Here is a 12,894-nt window from a genome sequence, read left to right on the forward strand (position 1 = left end):
GGTTACTGAAACCACGCCTTCTTTCTTTGCGTGCACATTTGGGCGGCATTATGCAAATATTTCCACATAGTGAGGTAGATATGTGGGGGCGTGTTTGAACGAGCCGTTTTAGGGGGGCGTGGCAGAGTCTTAACTTTGATAAAGAATATATCTTTGGTTTTGAGACTTTAGTCTTTGCAACTTCAGGGATCTTATCTATGCACAATCAGCTTGTAACTCTCCAAAGAGAAAGGAAAACTTGAAATCGCATCATATGACCCCTTTAAGTTGGTTATGTTCATAACATATAATAAAATAAAATAATAATACAAAAATAATAAAACCGTGTAATTACTTGGTTTTGATACTTCATTTGAGCCAATTATTATTGCTTCATCGTTAGTCTATATATAAATATAATTATACTAAAGCCTGTTTTTCGCTTAGGTCTATTTGTGTTACTAAAAAATATCAGATTACTCAGTTCTCAAAAATAATCAGTAGATTACTTGATTACCAAAATAGTCATTAGTTACGGCCCTAGATTAGTTAAAACATTTCAAAATACAACTGCATTGTTTTACTTTTTGTGATTGAAAGACAAATATTTTGTCATTAAAAATTTCTTTAAAATAGTATCCTATTAAAATATTGTATTGTTGTAGTGAATCAAGTATCTGCACTTTGTCTCATCTCGTGAGCTAAGTGTGTTGTCACACCCCTAGTGTCGATAAGCGGTGATATAGCTCAGAATTTTCCAAGTGTATGATATAGCTTTCATTCTTCAGGAATACTGATATATATATATCATCGTATATCATATATACTCATGAAAAAAAATCGGTTTGAATAAGGAAAGCGATAACTTTGCCATAGTATCCTTTTAAATGTTAAAGTTTCCATAGAAACTTAAAATTTCCAATATGCATTGCATGTGCTGCACTAATTTTGTACCATTTTGTTTTATTAGTTTATTTATTAGAATATGAAAGATAATAATGATATTGTTTGATTAGTCCTTGAAAACCAAAAAAGTAGTGCGTGAAAAGTCCTTGAAAGTCCTGGAATTTCATTTTGCAGTATCTGTACGAACCCTGTTCAAGTTACCAGTTCTTGGAGCACTGGTTTTTGTTGTTGTTTATTGAACTGAACTGTAGTTTTCTGTAGTAAACTGTCTTTGAATATTTCCTATTATATATTCATTTCCTATTATTTAATTTACCATTATTTCTTTTGAACAAAATTTCAGAAATGCCATGTTTTAGATCGTAGGTCATCTTGTACCCTGTCAAGGACAAAGCTAACCAGCAAAACTTGATATCAAAAGCATCCTAAATGTTACATGTGTTTGCACCATATTGTAGTGAGTAACCTTTCTTGGTATTGCTGCGCACCATAATATGTAGTCTGAGCCTGTCAAGGGCTAATGGCAATGGCAGATACGTTAGTTAGTTTTAAGGAAAATAATTTATAAATAATGTACTTTTTTGTTTGTCAAATAACCCTGCGTATGTTTGCCAAATACCCCCCAAACCCACCCACCCCCCTCGGAAATATTTTTTTTTTTGCTTTAAGCCCTGAGTTATGCACATTTTTTGTATTTTACTATGTTTTAGTAGTGTTTTATATGCGAGTTAAAATTCTGTAATGTGATGTGGTCGCTACCAAAACATTTCTGTCAAACATGGGATGTTTTGTCAAAAATAAAGTTTTGAATTATCAACTAAGATGCTATGATAGTGTTTGGTTCAATGTATATTCAAACTAATTAATCCCTAACTCTGAAATCTGTATGGTCAACTTTATGCCTTTTACAAAGAAAAATTGGATTCACAATACAACAAATCTCATAAATCACACTTGAAATATTGTTAATTGTAATTGTAATTGTTATTGATTTACCTCTAAACCTTTTAATAAAATAGCAAAAATATATATTTACAAAGGTAGATGTAAACAAAATCTTAATAGGCCAGTATAACCCTTCTAATTAAATTATATACGGTATTACTGTGTTTCGGTAATGATAAATTTAGGGAGAGGGAAAATATTCAAAAACCTTCTGAAAATACAATATGAGAAATAACTGCACAATTACTAGAAATGTGTACCTTAGATATCATACAATTTGCATACATACCAAATTTGAGGGGAAAAGACGTTTCCAACTCTGGCTTTGCACCAATTCTGTAGAATGGCCCATATATACTGTATATATATATATATATGTGTGTGTGTGTGTGTGTAGCAAAACCTGAAATTTTTGACATTGTGGTCCCCACGAGGGGAAAAAAATTATTAAAAATACTAAATTATGTTTATCTGAAAGTGTAACAATGCAAACAAGCTTATAAATCATACAGAATGAAGTTTTTTGAAAATCTAAAAATGCAGAAAGTTTCCTGTAAGGGGTAGGTTTAGGTGTAGGGTTGGTGTAGGGCAATAGAAAATACAGTTTGTACAGTATAAAAACCATTACGCATAGAATGTCCCCATAAGACATGGAAACACAACATGTGTGTGTGTGTGTGTGTGTGTGTGTGTGTAGTAAAAACTTGTACAAAATGTAAAAATGTACAAAAATGTAAAAAAAAAAAATATATATATATATATAAATCACTAAAATTAATAAAATTAAACTGTTTTCTGCACAAACCAAATTAAGTTACTCTAAATCAAAACAACAATTCAACTTAAAGGGTTAGTTCACCCAAAATGAAAATTCTGTCATTAATTACTTACCCTCATGTCGTTCCAAACCTGTAAGACCTTCATTCATCTTCGGAAAACAAAGTAAGATATTTTTGATCAAATCCAAGAGCTTTCTGACCCTGCACAGACAGCAAGGGTACTACCACGATCAAGGCACAGAAACGTAGTAAGGCTGTGGCGAAAACTGACATGGAAGAGAAGAATTGTTGAATAAAGTTATTTTTGTTTTCTTTGCACACGAAACGTATTCTCATAGCTTCATAAAATTCAGGTTGAACCACTGATGTCACATGGACTATTTTAACAATGTCCTTACTACCTTTCTGGGCCTTGAACATGTCAGTTGCATTGCTGTCTATGCAGGGTCAGAAAGCTCTCGGAAATCCGAGAGCTTTTGTGTTCTGGAGATGAATGAAGGTCTTACATGTTTGGAACGACATGAGAGTGAATAATTAATGACAGAATTTTCATTTTTGGGTGAACTATTACTTTAACAATTCAGTTTAATGAACAAAAACTACTATTCAGTGCAATTCTAAATAATTATTTTGCAAACTTTGTCTCGTGGGATATTTTTAACCTGCAACAGATTGTCTGTTTTCTACAGAAAAAGAAAGTGGTGTTGGCATAAGCTGCTTGATATGAGTGTCTTTGGCTTGGGTTTTGTTTACAGCACCAGGGCCCATCTGAAATGAACTAATCCATCACTTGACAGCAGCACTATAATGTGGAATTGACTTATGGGTGTAATGTTCTCCCTCTCTCACTCACTCCTTCTCTTTTCCTTATATCTGTCATTCATTCCTATAAATCTCTTTTCCTCTGTTGAAGGTGAATTAATTCTTCTGTCTCTCCAAGTAAAGCTTTTAGCTGAAAATCTACAAATGTTTACCTGCATGTGGAAAAGCATGTGTTTGACATGTTCAATAAACCCTGGTTACTTAAAGATCTGCTGTCTGTGTCTCAGAGCCAAGCCATGAGGATAGTGCGGACCGTGGGTCAGGCGTTTGAGGTGTGCCATAAACAGAGTCTAGACAATGCTGACGGTGAGGAGACATTGACTTTCACTCACATTTCATTGTATCAAACATGAACCACATTTCATCTGAACTTTCACTGTGTGGCACTTGCATTGGAGACAAATTAAAATAATTCAACTCAGCAAAATACAAATATAATACAAATGAAAAATCTTTATTGTCATTATCTTCATCACAGTTTCAAAGCAACTTAGATATTTATTTTGTAAAAGAAAATATGGTCTGTGCACTGAAAAATAAATGATACTTTCGACCAATTCTAAAACAATTTGTTACAGCCAAACTTATTAGCTTCTATCAAATATATTTATGGGTTGCTTCAAACCTTAAATAATTCTGAAATATTAATTAAAAATATTTATTGTCCAAAAGACAAAAACATTCACACAAAGAAAAAAAAATTCTTTAATTTAAAAAAAAAATTTATAAATCAATATTTTTTAGATATATATGAGCCAAAATGTTACTTAATATTGGTCAATATAACACTTTTTTGGCATTGTACAACTTTATTTCACAATAAACAAAAGCTAAATTAAAAATAATATAAAAGTAGATCAGCAAGATGAAGCTAAAAACATTTTGTAAGTAAATGTTTAAGCCACTATTTTCAATGAGGCAAATATAATAATGATGTCAAAGTAGCTATTAAGATCTATCTAAATATATTTGATGCAATTATTTAGTCCTACGTTTGGTTTTGGAAGGTTCCTTGTCTTGGACAAAAAAATAGTTGTTAACATAAATCAATCATTTGTATTGTCATCTGAACTAGAAACAGACTCAGTCTGGACCTGTGAAACTGGCAGTTGATGATTTTTTTTTTCTAAATGATGTGATTAATCTGAATTGCAGCATGGCTTGTAAAAGGTGAGGAGGAGAGAAGCAAAGACGAGACTTCAGTTGCTGGCGGCACCGCTGAGAGATCAAGCAACACTGGGCTAGAGAAAGATGAAAAGGTAAGTCCTCTGTCTGACTGTAAAGTTTAGCAGAAAATCTGAAAGAAATATGTATTCATTTGTCTTAATTATTCCTCATCAATTACATATTTTTTATGTTGACATTTTTTATATTGAGTAAAATGTTTACCAACAGAAAGCCTTGCTTTTTAAGAAGAAACTGGAAGGCAGAAGAGATCTCAGGTGTTGTCTTTTTAAATATAGTTCAAGCTTTGCCTGTTTTGAGTTATTTATAGATGCTACAGTTTGCTCATCCTACGTGGTTTATAGGTCAGAAATTGGGCCATGATCACAAGTAGGACTAAAAGATGAATAATTACCAACCCATTTTAGTTAAAGTGTCATGTAATTCTTTGAAATCTGTAATAACACTTAGTCAGAATCATTTGAATTCCTTAAAAACAAACTATATGAACGAAATTGAGGGTATTTTAAAATAAGTCTTGTTTATTAACATGCAAACTTCTTCCAGTTATGATGGGGATTCTTCATGAATTATGCATTTAAGGAAACACATTTTAGATGCTTTTAGAATTTTGGCATGACTCTAATGAATAAGACATGAAAGCTGTCGATGCTGCTGACACATTTTCGATCACTGGAGAGTTTTTAAGAGGTTAAAGCTTTCATGTACTTGTAATGGTTTGCAGAGTGACTTGCTTTGATACGGCTGAAGCTGTGTGTTCTTTGATCAGTTCTGTGAATCTGCTGATGTTTTTTCAAACTTTCAAACTATCTTTGGTACAGGAGAAAATGCTCAGCAGTGGTGTAGACAGATGAATTTGTGGTGAAACATGGTTTGTCTTTAACCGTATTAGAAACACCACATAGACATATAAATATTGTTAAAAACTTGATTTTCACCAAAGGAGGTGTTTAAATAAGACACCGCAGGTCACTCCAGAAAGGATGTAGTTGGTGTATCATTCTCGAATATGGTTGGTTGGTAGAAACAATACTGCCAGGCCTGTTAACTAACAAACTAAACTAGTCTCACTGTGTGATACGTTTCAGAAGTACTAATAGATCCCAAAGTTACAATTAATGCACCTAGGAATTAACTGGCTGTACTGATCCTTTGCAAAGACCATATTAAAGTGAATTTGTTGGTAGTAAACAGCATGTGTCTCCTATTTTCTCCATGCAGGTGTGTGAAGAGCCGGTGCTGGTGATGGAGTCGTCCAGGCTGGCGTCTCCTCGCTCCAGTCCTCTGTCCGTGAGCCATCAGGTGCAGCTCCTGCAGAGACAGTTACAGCAGCAGGAGCAGAGGAGTCAAGCCGCCTCCGCACAGGTCACATCACACATCTGATCACTTTGTCATGCTGCCTGTATTGACGTGTAGCATTATAATATAATTACTTAAAAAAACAGCGATTTTACCACCTCGTAAATAATAACATAATGTAGCTATCTAGTATCTAGGCTATTTTATTTTTAAAAATCGCGGGGAAGTGTTGACAAGTTTATGTGCGTGCGCAGTGCAATCTGCGATCTCCGAACTCTCTCCCTCCCTCTGTGTGTGTGTGCGGGTGATGTGTGTGTGTGTGTGTGTGTGTGTGTTTGTGAGCATCAGTTAAAGCAGCGCATTAATATGGAACGGTGATTCAACTGACTTGGAACGACCTGTGCATTAAATGGTTTTAATGCATACCTGCCAGCCAATCAGAATCCAGTATTCAGATAGACCATGGAATACATATATATATATAACATATCGGTGGCACTGCTTTTGTTTCATGAATTGTTCAGTCATTATTTATTTATTTATTTATTTTATTTATTTATTTATTTTTTCCGGCCACGGAAAAACCAATATGGGGAAGTCGTGGCCTAATGGTTAGAGAGTCGGACTCGTAACCCAAAGGTTGCGGGTTCAAGTCTCGTACCGGCAGGGATTGTAGGTGGGGGGAGTGAATGTACAGCGCTCTCTCCCACCTTCAATACCACGACTGAGGTGCCCTTGAGCAATGCACCGAACCCCCAACTGCTCCCCGGGCGCCGCAGCAAAAAATGGCTGCCCACTGCTCCGGGTGTGTGTTCATGGTGTGTGTGTGTGTTCACTACTGTGTGTGTGCACTTATGGGTCACCATACTTGGCCACATGTCATGTCACTCACTCAATAGTCTTTTTCATTATTTTAATTTTGGCTAATAACCATTAAATGGACAGTATCCTTTGTCTAAATAAATTAAAACTGAAATGCAAAGTCATTCATTTTAAATGCTACAAGTGATTTTATGCATCACAGCATTATAGTATGAATATTACATACTTTAAAATTTGATAAAGATTATATTTAAACGTATTTATAATGAAAATTCATCTATCTAGTCACTGTAAGGGAAACAGGTAAATTTAGCTCAAAGGGAATTATTTTTGATTTTATAGGGAATTTGGACAGAATCACTGTTTTACGGCTGATCACTGAGTCGGCCAGTGATTCATTGAACGAGCTGTATAACATCAACTCTGCAATGGATATTAAAGTCCAAAATATAGTGAAAACAGTATTAACTAGCACAGTAACAAGATCGGTAGTTTAAGACATTACCTTGTAAGCACAAAACACAAGATACTTCTCTTTTCAATATAAATAAGGCTTTATTGGATAAGACATAGAAACTAATCTAACACAAACATACGCGCTCACACATTCACACAAGGTGCAGAAAGTGAGGAAAGAAAGAGTTTAGAAGAGTGAAACTGTGAAATCCCAAGTTTATAGCAATATGTGCAATTGCTTAGACCTGAACAACCATCAATCATTTATTTAAACCTCGCAATTAGTTTCTCAATGAGGCTATTAAGCTTTACAATAAATGCACCATTTCAGCTAGAATCTGGAGGTACTTGGGTTGCCTGTGTGCAGAAAGGGGTTTCCCACAAGGTTGTTGATTGGCTGGAAGTTCAGTAGTCGTTCAGAGTGATGTCTTAGGCGTTGGCTGACGAATGGTGCGGAGTCAGTGGGCTGGTTGAAGTTTTGATGCGAGCACAGTCGGAGTTGGACTCGGAGACACGCAGGGCCGTAGCTGGGGTTTGCGGGGCCCCGGTGCAGGTTGTACCCATGGGCCCTGTTCGAAATCGTGTAAATAGCACAAATAAAAAAATAGAACAACGATACAAATTTAACGATTCAAATTGACAAGTTTACGTTTTTTTCAGGTTTGTAGGTGTTCAGGTATAGAACCTAAATAATTAAATGTAAAATATCATTGCAGTCTGCACTGTATAAATTAAATATAGATTAATTCTTGTTAAAACTACAAAGTAATTCAGTCAACAGCAGTAAGTGATTTTCTCTTTTATTTTCTTGGATTAACATTAAAGACACAGAAGCTGATAAATTAGGCACGGTCACTTTAAGAGACGATCCAATATAATGATACACATCCGATTTCTTTCTCAACTGCTTACGTTCACTTAAGTCATAACCGACAGTTTTTTTTTTGAGAATACTCGCCAAGATAGGTATTTCGACATTTTGTATGTAATTTGCCCATTCAAGCGCAAGAAGAGGCAAAACTCAATTCGGTGTTCAAGGGCTGTGAGATGCGGCTCTCTGTGTGCTCTCTGTGGGTACTGAATGAAACTCTTTTGCGTCTTTTTTGTGGTGATATTGTTAACTACTGCCCCCTAGTGGGGGAGTGGGGAGTTTAGGCAATAAAGTTGCATGTCTTGACATTCATCTCACCTGGCCTGTTTTAACACGAAACTCACACAGAGACAAGAGAAGAGAGCTGCGTAAAAAGAGAAAATAGATCAGTTTCAGGTACCGCCACCACAAAAGTTAGACTTCTCAAAACCAGATAAATGGCCAAAGTGGAGTAAATTAATTGATCTAAGAAAGAGGGATGTGGTGATATGGTTAACTACTGCCCCCTAGTGGGGGAGTGGGGAGTTTAGGCAATAAAGTTGCATGTCTTGACGTTCGTCTCACCTGGCCTGTTCTAACATGAATCTCGCACGAATAGCCATCCTAACACAACATTTGTGTGCTTGAATGGTTAAATTGGCAAGGTGTATTTGTTTGTTCAATCACAAGAAGACGCGAAAGACCGTCAATTTGGTGTTTGCGCTAGACGCGGCACTCTGTGTGCACACCGAACACAGCGCGCGAGTACTCAGTTGAGTTCTTTCGCATCTTGTGCTTGAATGCTTTAAAATCTCTTGGATGTTTTGGCAAGGTTAAAAAACACTTGCAAATGATAAGCTTTTGTGACGACACGCAGCAGTGGTCCGTCAACTGTCCTGAGTGTCTTTCATGCTGGCCTCGGGCAGTTGGTTGAAATCCCCGGGGGGGGCCCCACAGCAATGGGCCCCTATAATCATCACCACCTTTCACCCCACAAGCTTTGGGGTGTTGATCGTTTTGATTATTGTTCTAAATCCAATTCATAGTCTTTTTTTCAGCTTTTTGTTCAAAATGTTGTTTCTTTCTTTTTTTATTTTTTTATTTATGAAACTTACCCACATTCAAGTGTTTAAAAAAAGAATGCATGAAGCTAGAATAAAATGTGTTTGTTTACAAGTAGATACCCTGTTCTTTCTTTTGGTGTTTTGTATGTTCAGTTATTTATATAACAAAATATATACAAATTAAAACCTAAATAGGGACATAGTAGTATACTTAAAGTATGATGTAAAAGTATACTTAATCAAATAAACTTGAAGAATACTACTTTTTGGTAAGGGAAGGCAAAAAGCATGATTTGATGGTGTCCTGAGTATTTAAACCGGGCTGTTGGACACATCCCAAATGGTGTCTTGACCTATTAGACATTGTCTTAGCTCGGGGTGTTGCTATGTTTCTCCTCCCAATACATAAATCAACATGTTATCTTATCAGTCATAGGGTCCGAATTTTCCCGCTCTTGCAGAGTATAATTTGGACATGATTTCTATAACAAGAATATAATATATTTTACTAAGTATTGATTGATAGAAACGTTTAAAGCATGCATTTTCAAATTCATACATACCCAACATGAATATAAACCTATAAACTATTCAATAGTTATTCAAAAGATATACACAATGAGTGATTAGGACATGATAGTCAAATATGTGGGTTACATACATGATATGGAGTTATGTATAGAAGTGATAGTTGTTCATATAAGTCCTTTTAGCATCATTTTGGTGCATATATACATGTAAAGGCAGTTTCTGTGCCATTCTGTGAACGTGACAACATGTTCTATGAAGACCAAAGGTCAAAAGGGTTTAGAAGGAATCTCAGTCTGGTCTTTGTCTGCTAGGTGGGGGAAGCCAATCCGAGGAAGTCTTTAGCTCATGATTTCTATCATGGATTTACATGTGATGGTCATGCTGTGCATCTCTTTGACCATTAATCTTGGTTACTTGCCCCAAATTTGACAATCTCCTTCCTGAGTTGGGATTATCAATGTGTTCTTTTGTTTTAATGCTGTGAGAATGCTCAAAGCTGCTAGCTGGTGGACTTGCTTCTGACTCGTGGCGCCAGTGTATCGTGGACAGATTTATGACGTTGTCTTGTTGTCCTGGGCCTCTTTGTGGAATTTGGCTCTTTGGGTTGTTTTAACACCAATCTGATCGAATCTTAAATTGTCTGATTCGCTCTGATACCCTACACACCTATTCAATTACTTCTATTCAATTAATCTATTTTCTAAGTCCCTGTTATAGATCTTATTGTGAATGATTCATCCATGCATACCTTTAATTTTTGTTGAAACATTTTAACCTCATAACTCTCTGGTGATGTATACCGGACTTCTTCAATCATTTAGTCCAATTAAAGCCCACACTTGCAAGCTAAACTTGCACATCTACCTAACTGTTTCTAAATTATTAGTAGGGGACACCCTGGACTGGTGGCCAGTTAAATAAACAATATATATTTATTTAACTGAATTCATATAAATTACATTTTATATATATATACAGTGGTGTGAAAAAGTGTTGGCCCCCTTCCTGATTTCTTATTTTTTTGCATGTTTGTCACACTTTAATGTTTCGGATCATCAAACAAATTTAAATATTAGTCAAAGATAACACAAGTGAACACAACATGCATGCATTAAATGAAGGTTTTTATTATTAAGGGAAAACAAAACCCAAAACTACATGGCCCTGTGTGAAAAAAGTGTTTGCCCCCTTCACACCACTGTATATATATATATATATATATATAATTTTTCACAGGAAAGCATGACTCATATTTTCTTTAGAGCGTGTAAAATCTAGTAGTTGTTGTTGTTGTTGTGTAGGTGGTTCTGCTGCAGCAGCAGCTGTCGGTGGAGACCAGCGCCAGGACGGAGGCTCAAGCTAGAGTCCAGCAGCTCCTGCAGCAGAACACTGAACTCCTGCAGCATCTCTCACTGCTGGTCAAACACGTCCAAGAGCTGGAGCTCCGCACTCAACCACACAAAAACTCCCCCTGTAAGTCTCAAGACTCATGACATGTACAATCAAGAGATTTTTCCTCTTTGGCAGAAGAATGATTTAGCCTGTTAAAGAAATGTTCACCCTAAAATTAATATCCTGTCATTTACTCATCCTTATGTTGTTCCAAGATTTTCTTGACTTTCCTTTTGCCACTGATGACAAAAGAAGAAATTCTGAAGAATGTTCATGCTGCTCTTTTCCATATAATCAAAGAGAATAGTCTTTACAAGCACCATAAAATTAGTCCCAGGCCCAGGTCAAACTCATTAGTATTTGTAGGTATTGATTGATTAGTAATATTTACACTTACGTTTTTGTCTGTGTTTGGATATACATTGAAACATGCAATATAAATGTACATATACTTTAAATTTAGTAAAAAAAAAAATTCACTGTGCAAATGTACAAAAAATGCATGTGTGGTAGAGTGGAATGTACTAAGTTTGAAATAACTGTCATGTAAATAATGACAGAATTTTCTTTTGAGAGGAATTATTCCTTTAAAGAGTTATTCTTAACAAAATGGTGTTACAGTTAGGCCCGTTCACACCAATACAACACAGAGGTACAATATAATTCGAATCACTTTCAGAGCAATATTTTCCAACTGATAAACAACAAAAACATTGACAGCCAAACAGAATCCACCCAATATTAAGGGCCAGATTTACTATCAGCTTGCGCCAGTGCAAACCCTCATTTGGCGAATTTTCCCCTTCCATCTGCGCTTTTATGGAATTGCGCTCTAACGCTAATTTGCCCTGTTTAGTAAATCTGGCCCTAGATTTTAGAGCTTGAGCATTTAAAGCAGCACGCTTTTGTCCATTGATGTTGATGCAAATATAGTTATTGTTATAGATACCTCTATAGTTATCATTTTTGGTGGGAACAGGCCTTTACTCTGGTGATTAGATGTTTAGCTTGACAAAGTCGGCTCAGTAATGGCACCTCTAAGTTATTCTATCACTGACTATGCCATGATGTAATTTCCTCCCTGCAGTTGGATCTCAAGACAGCCTTCTAGAAATTGCTCTGCGTGCCAACATGCCAGCTGTATCACGTGACCCCAACCCGAATCCTCCCTCAAGCGCTCGAGAGGGCTTCCCTCTCTCAAATAGCCTGGCTCGGCTCGACGGCTTCTCTTTCTTCTCAGAATCTTCAGAGCGGGAGAAGAAGCCGGAGCAGGACCGTGACTCAGGACAGGGTCAGGATGAAGATCAGTCGGGTGGTTGCTCTCCTCCAGGGAACCAGTTTCTCTGCACACTGGACACACCAGGATTCAGAGAGTCTGGTATCGCATCCGGATATGAGTCCAACACTGATGAGAGTGATGACCGGGACAGCTGGGGCCACTAGCTGTGTGCACCATGTGTGAGTCTGTTCCTGCTGAAAAAAACAGCTCAGACCAGCAGCAGCAGCTAAGCACTTCAGCTTTTGCATTGCAGCTTCAGCTTTCAGAATAAATATATAAATAAATATCAGAATATATAAATGTATATTAAATATATTTAATCTAATTATATATATACAGTATATATATATATATATATATATATATACACACACACACACAAATAAACTAAAAGACATTACACATCCCAATGTATTAATTGATTCAGTTATGAAGATCCCAGCCAGTGGGTGTCCAGGTTGTCCTAATCATATTCAAAACATTGTTGAACAATGTGAAATTGTGTAAAAAGCATAGTTCAATGGAAAATTTATATTCTGCCATTATTTACTCACCCTCATGTTGTCCCAAACATGTGAATTATTT

The 12,894-nt window shown here is 36.1% G+C and overlaps 1 protein-coding gene across 1 annotated transcript in view; it reads left to right on the top strand.

The window, feature by feature from the left end:
- Window positions 1-12,592, top strand: part of LOC107715504 (carboxyl-terminal PDZ ligand of neuronal nitric oxide synthase protein-like) — a 23,142-nt gene extending 10,550 nt beyond the window's left edge. The window contains exons 6-10 of the mRNA XM_016521659.1: window positions 3,659-3,737; window positions 4,587-4,690; window positions 5,838-5,981; window positions 10,940-11,111; window positions 12,118-12,592. Of these exons, the coding sequence (XP_016377145.1) occupies window positions 3,659-3,737; window positions 4,587-4,690; window positions 5,838-5,981; window positions 10,940-11,111; window positions 12,118-12,473 (855 nt within the window). The 3' untranslated portion in view covers window positions 12,474-12,592. The remainder of the gene's footprint in view (window positions 1-3,658; window positions 3,738-4,586; window positions 4,691-5,837; window positions 5,982-10,939; window positions 11,112-12,117) is intronic.
- The last annotated feature ends 302 nt before the right edge of the window (window positions 12,593-12,894 follow it).

This window comes from Sinocyclocheilus rhinocerous, unplaced genomic scaffold (assembly GCF_001515625.1).
Source record: "Sinocyclocheilus rhinocerous isolate Xijiao unplaced genomic scaffold, SAMN03320098_v1.1 scaffold510, whole genome shotgun sequence".
NCBI lineage: Eukaryota > Metazoa > Chordata > Actinopteri > Cypriniformes > Cyprinidae > Sinocyclocheilus > Sinocyclocheilus rhinocerous.